At 44.4% G+C, this 18,263-nt stretch overlaps 1 protein-coding gene across 1 annotated transcript in view; it reads right to left on the minus strand.

Moving 5' to 3' along the window:
• otofa (otoferlin a) overlaps positions 1-18,263 on the minus strand; it is a gene marked incomplete at both ends in the record, with an annotated part of 140,055 nt that overhangs the window by 32,500 nt on the left and 89,292 nt on the right. The window contains 8 exons of the mRNA XM_084150942.1: positions 63-249; positions 613-772; positions 881-965; positions 1,407-1,469; positions 4,360-4,491; positions 7,012-7,066; positions 7,247-7,379; positions 7,533-7,603. Of these exons, the coding sequence (XP_084007068.1) occupies positions 63-249; positions 613-772; positions 881-965; positions 1,407-1,469; positions 4,360-4,491; positions 7,012-7,066; positions 7,247-7,379; positions 7,533-7,603 (886 nt within the window). The remainder of the gene's footprint in view (positions 1-62; positions 250-612; positions 773-880; positions 966-1,406; positions 1,470-4,359; positions 4,492-7,011; positions 7,067-7,246; positions 7,380-7,532; positions 7,604-18,263) is intronic.

Raw genomic sequence — 18,263 nt, forward strand, 5'->3', positions numbered from 1 at the left:
ATAAATAAATAAAACAGAGAAGTCATGATCTCCTGAGTAGTGGGCGGCTGTAGTGGACCTACCTTCTGTCCAGCGAAGAGCACTTGTACGTAGGGGTCCACCAGGTCTCTGTTCTCCCCTATGAAGGCCTTCTTAACGTTGGCCATGATGCTAGTGTTCATCTTGGGAAGGCCCTCAGCACGGTAGATCTTCACGTAGAACCGTGCCCACTGCCTCTCCAAGGGAACTCCCTCCGGAAGTAGGAGGTTCCTGACCAGAAACAAAAGGTTGAAAAAAGGTTGTAGGTCATTCTCTGGCCTTTATTATTTTATCCCCTAACCCCTCTAAACATTGTATTGCCAATCTACAACATTCTCTGACCACTTTACAACATTGTATTACCATTCTTCAACGTTCTCTGACCATTCTACAACTTTGTATTGCCATTCTACAACATTCTCTGACCACTTTACAAGATTGTATTGCCATTCTTCAACATTCTCTGACCATTCTACAACATTATATTGCCATTCTTCAACATTCTCTGACCATTCTACAACATTGTATTGCCATTCTACAACATTCTCTGACCACAATACAACATTCTATAACCCTTCTACAACATTCTCTTACCCTTCTATATCGTCTTCGTCCGTCTCGTTGGCCTTGTGGGGAGTCTTGATGTTGTCCCCCTTCCCCACCACGGCGATGTCACACTTGATGTAACCTTTGCAGCCGGCCGTGATGTCATCAGGGTCAGACAGCGTGGCCCACTTGTGGTAGAATTGGTGCTCTGTGACAGACAAGTATCCATCCATAAATCAATCAATCATTATTTCAACCAATTACAGGAACTAAATGTAACCATGGCAACCATCAGTCTCAGGACCTTACCACTTACCAGGCTGGGAGTAGACTGTGCCAACATCCAGCTTGAAGGTGCCAACCAAGGTGCCACTCCGCAGCAGGTTCTTAGAGTGGATCACCTGGTGAGAGAGATAGATAGATAGATAGATAGATAGATAGATAGATAGATAGATAGATAGATAGATAGATAGATAGATAGATAGATAGATAGATAGATAGATAGATAGATAGATAGATAGATAGATAGATAGATAGATAGATAGATAGATAGATAGATAGATAGATAGAGAGATAGAGAGATAGAGAGATAGAGAGATAGAGAGATAGATAGAGAGATAGAGAGTGTACTGCAAACATATGGGCTTCATTGGACATACATATGGGCTACAGAGCCTGAACGGCTGTTTGTTGTTGTTGTTTTGGAAGCAGTATAGAGCAGTGGAGCAGGATTAAGAGTGTGTGGGAGAAGGATACAAATGTTGGTTTCATGCTCAAAGGCTGTTACTATGAAGAGAAAGATGGAGTGGCTGTGTGTGTGTGTGTGTAGAAGAGCCACTTACTGAGAGCTTCAGGATCTTGTCAAACATGACATCTGGTGGGACGTGGAAGTCAAAGACAAAATACTGTGGGGAGAAGAAGAGAAGGCATGATGTGATGTGACAGATACAGTATCCTTACTTTCTGTCAAATTACCCATGATGATGATCATTCCATTGTGTTCAGTAGGTTCAAATGTTGAATTTAATCAATAAACCCCTGAAGGATTCATTGATCATGGACACAACACACATGTTTCTACATGCTTGATAGGGCTGGGAATTGCCATGGACCTCACGATACGATATTATAAAATAAAATAAAATTGTATTGGTCGCAAACACATATTTAGCAGATGTAATTGCGGGTGAAGTGAAATGCTTGTTTTCCAAGCTCCAACAGTGCAGTAATATCGTAATATCTAACAATGCACAACAATATTTTAAGAATGTGAAATGTCCGAATAATAGTAGAGAGAATGATTTATTTCAGCTTTTATTTCTTTCATCATATTCCCAGTGGGTCAGAAGCTTACATACACTCAATTAGTATTTGGTAGCATTGCCTTTAAATTGTTTAACTTAGGTCAAACATTTTGGGTAGCCTTCCACAAGCTGCCCACAATAAGTTGGGTGAATTTTGTCCCATTCCTCCTGACAGAGCTGGTGTAACTGTATCAGGTTTGTAGGCCTCCTTGCTCACACACACTTTTTCAGTTCTGCCCACATATTTTCTATAGGATTGAGGTCAGGGCTTTGTGATGGCCACTCCAATACCTCGACTTTGTTGTCCTTAAGACATTTTGCCACAACTTTTGAAGTATGCTTGGGTCCATTTGGTAGACCCATTTGCGACCAAGCTTTAACTTCATAACTGATGTCTTGAGATGTTGCTTCAATATATCCACATAATTTTCCTTCCTCATGATGCCATCTATTTTGTGAAGTGCACCAGTCCCTCCTGCAGCAAAGCACCCCCACAGCATGATGCTGCCACCCCCGTGCTTCACGGTTGGGATGGTGTTCTTTGGCTTGCAAGCCACCCCCTTTTTTCCTCCAAACATAACGATGGTCATTATGGCCAAACAGTTCTATTTTTGTTTCATCAGACCAGAGGACATTTCTCCCAAAAAACAGTTGCAAACCGTAGTCTGGCTTTTTTATGGCGGTTTTGGAGCAGTGGCTTCTTCCTTGCTGAGCGGCCTTTCAGTTTATGCCGATATAGGACTCATTTTACTGTGGATATAGATACTTTTGTACCTGTTTCCTCCAGCATCTTCACAAGGTCCTTTGCTGTTGTTCTGGGATTGATTTGCACTTTTCGCACCAAAGTACGTTCATCTCTAGGAGACAGAACGCGTCTCCTTCCTGAGCGGTATGATGGCTGCGTGGTCCCATGGTGTTTATACTTGCGTACTATTGTTTGTACAGATGAACGTGGTACTTTCAGGCGTTTGGAAATTGCTCCCAAGGATGAACCAGAATTGTGGAGGTCTACAATTGTTTTTCTGAGGTCTTGGCTGATTTCTTTTGATTTTCCCATGATGTCAAGCAAAGAGGCACTGAGTTTGAAGGTAGGCCTTGAAATACATCCACAGGTACACCTCCAATTGACTCAAATGATGTCAATTAGCCTATCAGAAGCCATTACATTATTTTCTGGAATTTTCCAAGCTGTTTAAAGGCACAGTCAACTTAGTGTACGTAAACAGTGAAATACAGTAAATTATAAGTGAAATAATCTGTCTGTAAACAATTGCTGGAAAAATTACTTGTGTCATGCACAACGTAGATGTCCTAACCGACTTGCCAAAACTATAGTTTGTTAACAAGACATTTGTGGAGTGGTTGAAAAACAAGTTTTAATGACTCCAACCTAAGTGAATGTAAACTTCCGACTTCAACTGTATATATGTGATGGGATGTATAGACATTGTGGACAGTAGGTGGATACTTAGTTGCCGATATGATATGATATATATTGCGATTCTCACGATTCTCACGATTCTATATATATTGCGGTTTGATATGGTGATTTCATTGCGATTCGATGTTCCATACATATTGCTCACCATATGTCTGGTGCAGAGGGACAAGAGAGAGCCATGAGTTTTGATCAATCATGGAAATAAAAGTGCTGAAAATACCTTGGCTCCCTATATAGAAAGAAGATGGAGAACAGGCTACGAAGGAAAGATACTGGAGTTTTGGTGCAGGTACAGAAAACTAGTAAAAAGTAATATTGCTAAAATAATATTGCGATATTGTCAAAACAATACGATATGATATATCTTCCAAAATAATACCCCGATTTGTAACTGTATCGATTTTTCCCCCATCACTAATGCTTGAGGTGAATAACTAACAGAATGCAACCAACAATTATCAAATTAACATACTTTCAGCATTGGTTGAATCAATTCTGAGTCACGTCCAGGTCAATTTAATTGAATACAAGGGTAATTATTACAGATTAATGCCTAGCAGGATCAGGACACCAGCTGAATAATGCTTTGACGTTTAGCTCAGCCTCCCTCTCGTGAAATAAGAGTGTAATGTGTATAGCTCAAGGCAGAAAGGATTCCTGTTGAGCACAGAGCAGATGCTTTGATCTGAACAGAGCCAGGCTGGTGCTGGAGCCTCTGGACTGAGACTGGCTGCTCTTCTCACTTTTTCAACTCAATTATACACAATGTAGAAGAGAGAGAGAGAGAGAGAGAGAGAGAGAGAGAGAGAGAGAGAGGGGAAGAGAAAGAGAGAGGAAGAGGGAGAAAGAGAGAGAAAGAGAGAGAAAGAGAGAGAGAGAGAGAGAGAGAGAGAGAGAGAGAGAGAGAGAGAGAGAGAGAGAGAGAGAGAGAGAGAGAGAGAGAGAGAGAGAGAGAGAGAGAGAGAGAGAGAGAGAGAGAGAGAGAGAGAGAGAGAGAGAGAGAGAGAGAGAGAGAGAGAGAGAGAGAGAGAGAGAGAGAGAGAGACTTACCTCATTGTAGTAGGGGCAGTTGGTGGACTCCTTCATGGAGGTGTACTTCTTGTCGTCCCCAATCTCCACACAGACCACAGGGTCCATGTTAAGGCCAACCAGCTGCCTGGCCTCCACCACTGTGATGCTAATCTAATGGGACATATTAGCATTAGGATTGCTGGAGGATTATCGCAATCAGGAGGGAATAAGCAGGGAGGGAATCTTCCAACTGGGAATCATTTCATTCCAAAACATTCCGCCCAAATGTGAATTATCCCTGCTGTGAACATCTCAGTCAGAGTGCATTGTTGTGGTTTCTGGTCACAGAGACTGGTACAGTACATTTGAGGCCAGTGTGCTGTTGTTGGCAGGGGAGACTCAGAGTTTCTGCAGCCTGGAGTTAGGCTACGTTAATGAGCTGCTAGACTCTGTTCTTCCCACCCAGCCTTCACACTATCCTCTAATTGTATCCTTACTGGAGCTTTCTTTCTTTCCTCTCTACTACCCTTCACCCCTCCATCCTTCCTTCTCTCCTCTCTCCAAGAACTCCAGCAGCTATTGTGTAATGCAGCTAAAGATGCATACAGTATATGGGTCATTCTACAGAAGTGAGGCAAATTGGCGGTTGAAATTTTTTCCCAAACTTTCAGCACACGTCTTCCAACATATTTCAGTTAGACATATATACTACTCACACACTTGGTTTGTATTGCATATTTGAAATATTTACCTGAATTCCTTACCACCCCACTAAATTTGTCACTACCGAAATATAATGAAAAAGTTGCAATAAAGGGAGTGTCACGCTTACTCACGCTCCCTCTCTCCAGCGCTTGACGTCGCGGGTCTACTAACCACCTGCCCTGGCAACCATTATTACGCACACCTGCTCCCCATCATTACGCACACCTGGACATCATCATCACCTTGATTACCTTCCCTTTATTTAGCCCTCAGTAGCCTCAGTCATCAGACAGTATTGGTTTGTTTTCATGTTCAGTACTCATCCCCTGTTTTGTTCATTTGCCTTGCTTCATTGTTACTAAACTCTCCTTCTGCACCTGCTTCCTGACTCCCTGCGTATACGTCACAGGGAGAACCATGCACAGTAGTGATCATTTTGATTAACCTTCTATTAAAGATTCATTTTAGAAAGCTTGCCAGCTTCACATTCCAGCTCAGGCTTCATCCGTACTACGACGATGGATATTGCTTGTCTGCCTGCCGCAAATTCTAGCAGGCTTGTAACTGCATGCGCCTGTCGCACGTGGCTAGTCAAACGTCAAACTCTTCATTGAGACAATGCTGAAACATAAATATTTTTGACGAGTCAGTGCCATATTTTTATTTGTGCCGAAATCAAAATGAAAGGAAAGTTATCTTGCAAATTAATCAGGCTATAGTGTGAAATAGGCTTGTTGAAGTGCCGTCTTTATTTGATTACTAATCTTTAATGCCGTCTATGGTGTGCACCTTTTTTCCCACTTCTATCAATAAAATACAGTAATTGTATTAAGTCATACACAAGTTTTACTGTGCGTGAAGTTTCAAATGCATTCTGTAAAAAAAATAACACACAAAAAAACAGTTGATTAATAAAATATTGAATCAGTCATCTTCCTCAAATGAAGGGGATGATGGTGCAATCTTTGTGAGAGGCAGGGAATATGATTTTATTGGTCCTCAACTAATGGCTCAGACACTCAGTTAGCCCTGAGTTAGCCTGCCCAGGAGCAGGTTAGTTCTGAAAGATTCATTGCCATAGAAATGTACCTGGCTAAAAGCTGTCCCGAGTTGAACTCAGAGTTGACCAAAGTGATTCAAACCATGTAAGTAGTATAGGGATCAGGAGCCAAGGCCAAGATTTATACCAGGACATTGGTCCATTGGCTCTTTCTTCAATTGTAAGAAACTTAAGTAGAGTAAACTTGAGTACAGTACAGTACAGTACAGTAGAGTAGTGTACAGTACAGTACAGTATAGCACATTATAGACGTCTATGTTTTGGCCAAATAGATGTCAATGTTTGGGCTCTTGGAGGGTTGGAGCCCCCTGCTGGCTATGGCACAGTCTTTTAATGTGTGTGTTTCGGTTTTAATGTGTGTGTTTCGGTAGTGACATCAAAAGTTGGGACAGCATCTTTTAGATAATTCGTTTTTAAATCGTTTTTGGGGGGTGGGACTGCAATTTGCACCACTTCTGTAGAATACAGTGGAGACAAACACACACAGCTGGCAGGGGTAGAGTTAAGCCTAGTCTCCCTTTAGGGCAGGCATGGTTACATCTGACCACAGTGCATACAATCTTAATTTTCAGGAGTGCCTGTAGCCATCAAGGTGAAAATCTGTCGATGTGTCCTTGAGCAAGGCACCTAATCCTACTTTACGCCATGGCTGACCCTGTAAAACAACACATTTCTAGGGTGGCAAGTAGCCTAGCGGTTAGAGCGTTGGGCCAGTAACCGTAAAGGTCACTAGTTCAAATACCTGAGCTAAAAAATCTGTCAATGTGCCCTTGAGCAAGGCACTTACCCTAATTTGCTCGAGAGGTGCCATACTGCTGTATAACAACACATTTTACTGCACCTATCTTGTGTATGTGACAATAAAAAAAAAAAAAAATTGTACATATTTGTTTTGGAGGGGGGTGTAATTCTTTCCCTCCTCTCACCTGATAATCCACAGGCCTCCCAGAACTAGGCTCCATCTTGATATCAGGCTTTGATCTGAGAGAGTCAAGGAGACAAAAATCAGAGCTTTTCCTTGTGGAGTGTAGCCTGCAGTTTGCTATTTACTCAACTAGTACTGTGGTGTGGGTTATAAACATGAATAAGAGTGTTATAAAGGGTCAATGGATCATTGCAGTAACATGAACAATAAGTAAGTACATAAATAAGTACACAGACCTCTTGTTGGAGACATTGGTGGTGACGGCAGTGACAGAGGCCAGGGAGATGCAGTCTGGGTCCAGACCCCCCACCCCTCCCAGACGCATGGCCTTCCTGTCCAGATACTCCATGTCCAGTATGGCTGGCTCATCTTGGGGGTGGCATCACAATAACCCATGTTACTTTATGCCAGGGGAGGGAAACCCTCTTCCTGGAGAGCCACAGGTCTATCTCTATCTCTGCTCTAATACATCTGATTCAGCTTATCAAAGTCTGGATGGGCAGCTGATTAGTAAAAGCCTACCTTTCTTGTGGTCGTCCTTGGAGCTCTTGGTCTTGCCGAGCTTCATGGCTGAGAATACCCCCTTCCCCACCCTGAGGGAGGAAGAGAAGAGGAGGAGAAAGTAAAATAAATATAAAGAAACTACTGAAATCCTACAAATCATGTCAAATATCTGGGAAGACCTACTGTACCACTTTGGGGATAATGACAAAGACTATTTCCCCAAATTCATGAACTGTTCTCATTATGCTGACATTCAGAGGACAGTTAACTCTCATGTAGGGACCTATATATTAATCTGAGGAGGACCTCATTGAACAAAGAACCATATGAACGGTTCAGTAATACATTATGAAAAACTACAGTAACTAACTAAACCCTACACCAGGGGTAGGCAACCCTGTTCCTGGATTGCCACAGTTACTGCAGGATTTTGTTCGAACTAGGCACCACACTTGACCAACTAAGCTAATTTCAAACATACACTACATTACCAAAAGTATGTGAACATCTCATTCCAAAATCATGTGCATTAATATGGAGTTGATCCCCCCCTTTCCTGCTATAACAGCCTCCACTGTTCTGGGTAGGCTTTCCACTAGATGTTGCAACATTGCTGCGGTGACTTGCTTCCATTAAGCCACAAGAGCATTAGTGAGGTCGGTCACTGATATTAGGCGATTAGGCCTGGCTCGCAGTCGGCGTTACAATTCATCCCAAAGGTGTTCGATGGGTTTGAGGTCAGGGCTCTGTGCAGGCCAGTCAAGTTCTTCTACACCGATCTCAACAAACCATTTCTGTATGGACCTCGCTTTGTGCATGCTGAAATAGGAAAGGGCCTCCCCCAAACTGTTGCCATAAAATTGGAAGCACAGAATCATCTAGAATGTCATTGCATGCTGTAGCGTTGATTTCCCTTCACTAGAACTAAGGGGCCGAACCATGAAAAACAGCCCCAGACCATTATTCCTCCTCCATCAAACTTTACAGTTGGCACTCTGCATTCAGACAGGTAGCGTTCTCCTGGCATCCGCCAAACCCAGATTTGTCCGTCGGACTGCCAGATGGTGAAGCGTGATTCATCACTCCAGAGTCCAATGGCAGTGAGCTTTACACCACTCCAGCCGACGCTTGGCATTGCGCATGGTGATCTTAGGCTTGTGTGCGGCTGCTCGGCCATGGAAACCCATTTCATGAAGCTCCCAACGAACAGTTCTTGTGGTGACGTTGCTTCCAGAGGCAGTTTGGAACTCGGTAGTGAGTGTTGCAACCGAGGACAGACAATTTCTACGCATTACGCGCTTTAGCACTCAGCGGTCCCATTCTGTGCGCTTGTGTGGCCTACCACTTCGCGGCTGAGCCATTGTTGCTCCTAGACGTTTCCACTTTTTACATTTTTAGTCATTTAGCAGACGTTCTTATCCAGAGCGACTTACAGTTAGTGAGTGCATACATTTTTCATACTGCTCTAGCAGGGCAGAAATTTGATGAACTAACTTCTTGGAAAGGTGGCATCCTATGAAGGTGCCACGTTGAAAGTCACTGAGCTCCTTAGTAAGGCGATGGCTGTATGGCTGAAATAGCCAAATCCACTAATTTGAAGGGGTGTCCACATACTTTTGTGTATATAGTCTACCTGGTCTTCCAGGTCAGTTCAATCAAAAACATGAAATGCCTGTGGCACTCCAGAACGACGGTTGCCTACCCTGCCCTAAACCAACTTAACTCCTTGCACCATCAGGAGAGAAACATTTAGCAGAGATGAACATCACATGGATGAGACAGTCTCTTCACCCCCGACCCCCATCACAATAGAACACAGTGGTGTCCAATAACAACACACAGTTATTACAGAGGATCACATATCACCACCACAACAAAGGCCTGGACCGACAAATAAGGTCCTTAATAATAAAAAACTATGAGCGTGACCGTCCAATTAGCTGCAGATATAGATACATGTCAGATAGAAGATTTTTCTGGAAGGTTTTCTGTTTGTGGAGCAGTTGATCAGAGTTCAATTTCTGCTTTCCATCTTTCCTTTCATTAATTCACTGATATCTATCAAACCCTCTTTTGATAAGAACCATAAAATGAAGGCGATAAGATAAAGTGTTCTTTCAAGAAAATATATAATGTTACACTGTATTCAACTTGACAGGTTTGGGAGGATGAACTGGAAAGGGAAAATCCTTCAGAAAGAAGCAACATACAGTAAGACTACAAAAGCAATTGTTCTCTCAAGGCTGATGTGTCTGCATAATATTAAAAAATAGCCAGGGTCTAGCCACGCTTCTCCTAGTCATTTCAAATCAAGGTCAAACACATGCAAGGCAGAACAGACTTGAATAAAACCCACATTATCAAACATATTCATGACAAGTCAGCTTTTGTGTGTTCAACTGACAAGCCACACATCTACTCACCTAGTAACTATACTATTATTATTGACATTATCACAATGCAATGGACTTTAGATTGTAATATTTGTAAATCTGTTCAACAAAGCCAAATACATCTCAAAACAACGCAAGAATGCAACCATCAGGTGTGGACTACAGATGTAGGATCTTAATTTGAGCCAGTTTGCTACAGCAGGAAAATAATCCTGCAGCAACAGGAAATGTGAATTATTATGTGGATTATAATTAATGGACCATTTTTGTAGGGGTTGATACATTGTTCTTTAGGGAAAATCAAGTCTGACATTTTAAAGTGGAAATTACAAACTTTACAAAGCCTTTTTAAACCTCAAACACACTACAAGTTTGCATTTCCTGCTGTGAAGGAAAATTCTCAGCAACAAAAGAGTGATCAAATTAAGATCATACAGCCTCAGTCAGATTAACAAACATTTAACCTTTTACTGCAGTGGGCTAAATCTGGGTCACACAGAGTGATTCTTGGTAGTCTTAAACAAATCTATACACCTCACACACCTGGTTATTGGCTTAAAAAAATAAGACACTTTTGCCATGTCAGATATAGAGTTGAAATGTATTCAATTTTGAGTTTGCATCCTAATATTACAGGAGACTGAAATATAACAAAATTGTTTGACATAGAAACACCGGATTTCTGTCATAAAATCCATATTTATTTCATATGAAATTAGGAAAAATATTAATAACATTCCACCCACGAGGCTAAAGAGGGCGCTTTTGGTCACTAACTGCAGGAAAGGGCTATGCAGATCATATTAATCAATACGCAAATGCAAGTGGTTTATACGTACCATAGGAAAGATACCAAGGGTCCAAACCCAGCTCAGGATGACAACACTAGCTACCTCCCTGTCTCTCAACAGAATAAGCTTCAACTGTCCCTCATTCACTCTATTCTATACTTAGAGTTCCTTCCATAAACAGGAGCCTAGCTCACAGGCACACTAGAATCCAGGTAGGTAGGTAAAGAGGAATACAGGTGTGCATGCAGGGAGCCAGAGGAGGGAGAGGCGGGTGAGAGTATGAATCTAAGGCTGGAGATGATACAGCAGTGCAGAAGCTGCTGAGGTGTTGGGGAGGAGGGAGGGGGAGCACTGATGACCAAATAATATGAGTGTAGCCAAGCATGGCAAGGGATCCATTGGAGCACATATACAGTACACTCTGAAACGCAGACACACACAGGCACGAAAGCACACACAAGGGTTGGAACCGGTTCAGGGAACAGAACTGAAAACCGGAAAATAACAAAACATTTTGAGGAACAGAATCAGAACCGGGAACAAAAGTGATCTATACTGTTCCGGAACAGAACTGTTATTTTACAAGCATGGAGACCGGTTAATAACGTTATTTTACGTTATGGGCATTTTTTCCCAGTCCCATAAAAAATGCAACAAAGCGCCTATGCAAAGCCCTCACTCTTTTTCCAGTGTCTGCCTGCCAGCTGAAACTCTTTGCTAGTGTGTGCAGGCTACCTGCCCCTCCCCCTCCGAAACATAAGGTACTGTAGCCTATTGACGTTACAAGCGTGATTCAGAAATTAGGGAGAGATATTTTTAACTAGAGAAGAATGGATTCACTTTTTCAATGCTAGTTAAGGATAATATAGTTATCATGTTTCACATTTGATTTATTAATTACAAAAAGGTAAGACATGTTTTTATTTTAATTCTGGTGCCACTCTGCGCACACACAAGCTTGTTAGCATGGTCCAATGTTAAGCCAACTCTCAGAAGTTCAAAGACATTCAAAGTTCCTTCATAGAAGCCGCTCCTCCGTAGGTATAATTCTGTGGGACTAATTCAGTTAATGCATGTCATAAAAAGATGGCCAGCGCTTCAAGTCAAGCCTCCTCCTCCACCCTCTCTAGTTCTCTCCTCACCCGCAAAATTTCAGTTGCATCTCGCGCCTACACTTGTCTGTCCAATGCATGTCAACTACTAGCCCATTTCAGAGGTTTAAAAATGTTTGAACCAGTTCATAACTTTATTTTGCTGGTCAAAACAGTTGAACGGAACAAAACTATTGGAAAATAATTTTGTTTCCAACCCCTGACACACGCACGCACACACACACACACACACACACACACACACACAAACACACACACTGTGGTGGTGGTAGAAGTATTTGGCCTCTCACTCTGTCAGAGCAGAACGCTACTGTTGAATGAACTGGGAAGATTAAAGAGGAAAGTTTGGAATCTGTCTGTCAGAGAACTGTAGAGGATCACAGCGTCTTATTGCAGTCAGCAGGAACAAATTGGAGGAGATGGAACTGGAGCAGACAGACTCAGAAAGCTCCACCACAGAGTGAGCTGTCACCAGGGATGAAAACCCACAGAAAAATGGGCTTAATACACATCAACGCCTCTATAACAAAGAGACCAAAGAGACACTCTAATAAAGTTACCAACACTACAAAAGAAACACAGAGCCGACAGAGTGATACCTACTTCTCCTTTCTTCCTTTTCCAGTCTTCTCTTTTCCTTTGCTGTGCCAAGCACATAGTGAATGCAGATCGGGGAAAAAAGAGTGGTTAACAAGCATCACTATCTTCAGAGAGAAGCCGTGTCAGAGCGAAAGAAAGAGAACTGATTGAGAGGCTTTGCCTTTTTGCTGTTGTTGTTTAATCAGTGACCCGGTGACTCTAGTTTAATAAAGAGAGTATAGACAGGGCTGTGTGAGACTGTATGAAAGGTTAGTGAGTAGGCAGAGCAGAGAGATGGAGTGATGCGAGATGGAAATTAAAAACTGACTGAACTTCAGAAAGGGTAAATCTGAACAAATATGCTGCTGGAGGGACAATTTCTGCACTGTTTTCTTTCTCTCTCGAGGTGATGGAATTCCAACTCAATGAACAAAAGTTACATTATCCCTAAAATGAGATAGGTAACGATGTTTTTATAAAGTATATATGAGGGAGTACTATGAAGTCTTTATGAGCAGTAATACAAGCTCTGTGTAATCAGAACAATGTTACAAAGTACCTAGTCTTTTTGTTCTTCTTTTTATTTCAACTGAAATGGAAGAAAAACCAAGTAATCAACAACAAAGAGTGAATCTGTAATTCAAAACACTGCAAACCAAACTAATCAAATCACATCGAACCAATCAAAACCACACAAACTGTATGCTTGAATCAGGTTGTAGAGTAACTCATCAGACCAACATTAATTTGACATTTTAGTCATTTAGCAGACGCTCTTATCCAGAGCGACTTACAGTTAGTGAGTGCATACATTTTCAATACTGATTAATGACTGATCAATCTTGATGTAACCAACCCCCTGCTACCGACCATGTCGATTAATACTGATCAATATTATCTATAGAGTGATTTGGTCTAATTACAAGGGATATTTTGTATTCAGTAAATAATGAATAAGAGTGCTCCTGTATGTGTATCATGACTCATGGGATGGTTGTCACATTGATATTGTGATTGCTTGTCAATCTGACAACCATCCCCATTGAAACAATGTACCCAGTAAGCTATTGACTTGGAAAATACGTCTAGAAGACTTATTTTCCGGATGTTGAAAAGACATCTACGTTTCACAAGTTTGGACAGCACAGCACAGCACAGCACAGTACAGTAGAGTTTAATTCAGCAGAGTACAGTACAGTTGAGTACAGTAGGGTACAACACAGTACATTATACTGTGCTCTACTCTACTCTACTCTACTCTATTGTATTCTTCTGTGCTGTACTGTACTGTCTAAATGTATGATTGGTTCTGATTTGGTAGGGTCAGCCCAAAAATCTACAAAAAAGGATGTCCAAAAGACGTTGGCGTTGGTCTGTGCTCAGTGGTTATTTCTCAAGTAAATGTACAGTATATTGTAGTGTTCTACAGTATGTCCCATGAGAGACGTGTATAGTATGTGTTTGAATAATTTTTGCCGTGTGTGTGTGTGTGTGTGTGTGTGTGTGTGTGTGCGTGCGTGCGTGCGTGCGTGCGTATGCTAGTGTGTGTGCATGTGTGCGCACACATGCGTGTGTGTGTGTAATATGTATGCCACTTCAGCATTAAACCAGTACCTGATAGGATTCAGCTTCTCACTGCAGGAGAAACACACAGCATGCTTAACATACTGCACAGTACACAACCTGATGTACTTCACACATACGTGTGTTCATAAATAATACATACAAGTATTAATAAATCAAGTCACTACAAATCAAGTTATGTGTAAAGATAGATGAGTAGAGAATACATCAGTAAACCAGGACAATTGCCAACAGTCTTTATGATGTACCTGGCAGCTATAGCCTGGTATCCATCACCATGTATGGTCTTGGGTTCAAACCCTCTGGACCAGAAAGAAAATAAATGAATAATTTATCTTAGTTTATCAATACAACATCGAATGAGAGTCAGAGTTACAAGAGAGGGATAGGAAGAGAGGGATAGTAAGAGCGAGAGAGAGAGAGAGAGAGAGAGAGAGAGAGAGAGAGAGAGAGAGAGAGAGAGAGAGAGAGAGAGAGAGAGAGAGAGAGAGAGAGAGAGAGAGAGAGAGAGAGGGGGAGAGAGAGGGGGAGGAAGGAGGGGAGAGTGGAAAATAGATAAAAAGAGAGAGAGGGAGAGAGGCAGGGGAGAATGGTCAGTGTAACAGAAAAAACAGGTAATATAATAATATATATATAATATAATATAATAATAATAAAGTTTCACCACAAAGCTCTGTTCTGCTCTGGGGGCTCTGCTGAATAGAGTCTCTCTCACACACACACCCACACACGCACACACGCTCGCATGCACACACACACACGCACACAGTGTTCTCTCAAGAGTGTCTCGTGGTCAGATGGTCAGACAATGATCATGTGAACCTGAGAACCAGAGCAGTGGTTCAGTGTTCCGGAGCGGACCGTGGCGGTCTAAAAACGTATCGACTGTTCCACTGCTGTCTCAGGAAGTTTTCTCTATTATTAATATTAACATTTTAGTCATTTAGCAGGCGCTGTTATCCAGAGCGACTTACAGTTAGTGAGTGCATACACTGGCCCCCCGTGGGTATCGAACCCACAATCCTGCCGTTGCAAGCGCCATGCTCTACCAACTGAGCTACAGGAGGAAAACCGCAATGGTTTTCTAAATCTCTATTTAAATTACAATTATGACACAAGCGTTGCAATCCGACTTCTATAAAAATGTAACCTTTTGAAATATGACCGTCAATATTACATTTACATTTTGTCACGCCCTGGCTCTGGGGACACTTGTATGTTGAGCCAGGGTGTGCATTTCATTTTGTTTATCTAGTATGTGTATTTCTATGTTGGCCTGAGTGGCTCCCAATCAGAGGCAACAAGTGTCAGCTGTCGTTGGTTGTCTCTGATTGGGAGCCATATTTAAACTGTCTGTTTCCCATTTGTGTTTGTGGGATCTTGTTTCAAGTCTGTTTATGTTAGACCGTGAACTGTCACGTATCGTTTGTTGTTTTTGATCGTGTCTCTAATTAAAGAGTATGTTTGCCTGCAACGCTGCGCCTTGGTCCTCATCTTTGGTAGACGATCGTGACAGAAGATCCCACCTCGACTGGATCAAGCAGCGTGACGAGGAGAGAGGATGGACTTGGGAGGAGATGAGTGCGAGTCTGGCAAGAGGGATGGAGGCCTTGGCCACGGGTAGGAGTGAAGCCCATAATTTTTTTAGGGGGGGGGCTAACGCCGTGGACGACGGGGCAGCAGGAGGCCGCCAGGTTACGGGAGTCACTGGTCACCAGGGGGAAGGAGGATGTAGAGGCACAGCGAGAGGTACTGGCGTGTGTTGCCAGTCCGGTCCGGCCTGTTCCTGATCCCCACGTAGGGCCAGTGGTGTGTGTTCCCAGTACGGTCCGGCCTGTTCCTGCCACTCGCACCAAGTCAGTGGTGCGCTTCGTCAGCCCGGCACGGCCCGTTCCTGCTCCCCGCACCAAGTCAGTGGTGCGCTTCGTCAGCCCGGTCCGGCCCGCTCCTGCGTTTCGTCAGCCCGGCGCGGCCCGTTCCTGCTCCCCGCACCAAGTCAGTGGTGCGCTTCGTCAGCCCGGCACGGCCCGTTCCTGCTCACCGCACCAAGTCAGTGGTGCGCTTCGTCAGCCCGGTCCGGCCCGCTCCTGCTCCCCGCACCAAGTCAGTGGTGCGTTTCGTCAGCCCGGCGCGGCCCGCTCCTGCTCCCCACACCAAGCCAGTGGTGTGCGTCGTCAGTCCGGCACGGCCCGTGCCTGTTCCACCGGTGGCTGGTCCGGCACCGGTCAGATGCTTCACGCCGGAGCTAGAGCAATCCGCTCCACCAGTGTGCAGTCCAGCTCCGGCCAGCGGGGCCAGACCGGACCAGGGGTTACTTCATCCTATCCCAGGTATTCCTTAAAGAGGTGGGGTTTCAAATGTCTCCGGAAGGTGGTGAGTGACTCCGCTGTCCTGGCGTTGTGAGGGAGCTTGTTCCACCATTGGGGTGCCAGAGCAGCGAACAGTTTTGACTGGGCTGAGCGGGAACTATGCTTCCGCAGAGGAAGGGGAGCCAGCAGGCCAGAGGTGGATGAACGCAATGCCCTCGTTTGGGTGTAGGGACTGATCAGAGCCTGAAGGTACGGAGGTGCCGTTCCCCTCACTGCTCCATAGGCAAGCACCATGGTCTTGTAACGGATGCAAGCTTCAACTGGAAGCCAGTGGAGTGTGCGGAGGAGGGGGGTGATGTGAGAGAACTTGGGAAGGTTGAACACCAGACGGGCTGCGGCATTCTGGATGAGTTGTAGGGGTTTAATGGCACAGGCAGGGAGCCCAGCCAACAGCGAGTTGCAGTAATCCAGACGGGAGATGACAAGTGCCTGGATTAGGACCTGTGCCGCTTCCTGTGTAAGGCAGGGTCGTACTCTCCGAATGTTGTAGAGCATGAACCTGCAGGATCGGGTCACCGCCTTGATGTTAGCGGAGAACGACAGGGTGTTGTCCAGGGTCACGCCAAGGCTCTTCGCACTCTGGGAGGAGGACACAACGGAGTTGTCAACCGTGATGGCGAGATCATGGAACGGGCAGTCCTTCCCCGGGAGGAAGAGCAGCTCCGTCTTGCCAGGGTTCAGCTTGAGGTGGTGATCCGTCATCCATACTGATATGTCGGCCAGACATGCAGAGATGCGATTCGCCTCCTGGTTATCAGAAGGGGGAAAGGAGAAGATTAGTTGTGTATCGTCAGCGTAGCAATGATAGGAGAGGCCATGTGAGGATATGACAGAGCCAAGTGACTTGGTGTATAGGGAGAAAAGGAGAGGGCCTAGAACTGAGCCCTGGGGGACACCAGTGGTGAGAGCACGTGGTGCGGAGACAGCTTCTCGCCACGCCACTTGGTAGGAGCGACCGGTCAGGTAGGACGCAATCCAGGAGTGAGCCGCGCCGGAGATGCCCAGCTCGGAGAGGGTGGAGAGGAGGATCTGATGGTTCACAGTATCAAAGGCAGCAGACAGGTCTAGAAGGACAAGAGCAGAGGAGAGAGAGTTAGCTTTAGCAGTGCGGAGAGCCTCCGTGACACAGAGAAGAGCAGTCTCAGTTGAATGACCAGTCCTGAAACCTGACTGGTTTGGATCAAGAAGGTCATTCTGAGAGAGATAGCAAGAGAGTTGGCTAAAGACGGCACGCTCAATAGTTTTGGAAAGAAAAGAAAGAAGGGATACTGGTCTGTAGTTGTTGACATCAGTGGGATCGAGTGTTGGTTTTTTGAGAAGGGGTGCAACTCTCGCTCTCTTGAAGACGGAAGGGACATGGCCAGCGGTCAAGGATGAGTTGATCAGCGAGGTGAGGTAGGGGAGAAGGTCACCGGAGATGGTCTGGAGAAGAGAGGAGGGGATGGGGTCAAGGATTCAGCAGTGAGGAGAATGTGGCAAAGAGCTTCCTAGGGTTAGAGGCAGATGCTTGGAATTTAGAGTGGTAGAAAGTGGCCTTAGCAGCAGAAACAGATGAAGAAAATGTAGAGAGGAGGGAGTGAAAAGATGCCAGGTCGGCAGGGAGTTTAGTTTTCTTCCATTTCCGCTCCGCTGCCCGGAGCTCTGTTCTGTGAGCTCGCAATGAGTCATCAAGCCACGGAGCTGGAGGGGAGGACCGAGCCGGCCGGGAGGATAGGGGACACAGGGAGTCAAAGGATGCAGAAAGGGAGGAGAGGAGGGTTGAGGAGTCAGAATCAGGAGATTGGAGGGAGAAGGATTGAGCAGAGGGAAGAGATGATAGGATGGAAGAGGAGAGAGTAGTGGGAGAGAGAGAGCGAAGGTTGCGGCGGCGCGTTACCATCTGTGTAGGGGCAGAGTGAGTAGTGTTGGAGGAGAGCGAGAG

Source organism: Coregonus lavaretus (assembly GCF_964263955.1).
Source record: "Coregonus lavaretus genome assembly, chromosome: 33".
Lineage (NCBI taxonomy): Eukaryota > Metazoa > Chordata > Actinopteri > Salmoniformes > Salmonidae > Coregonus > Coregonus lavaretus.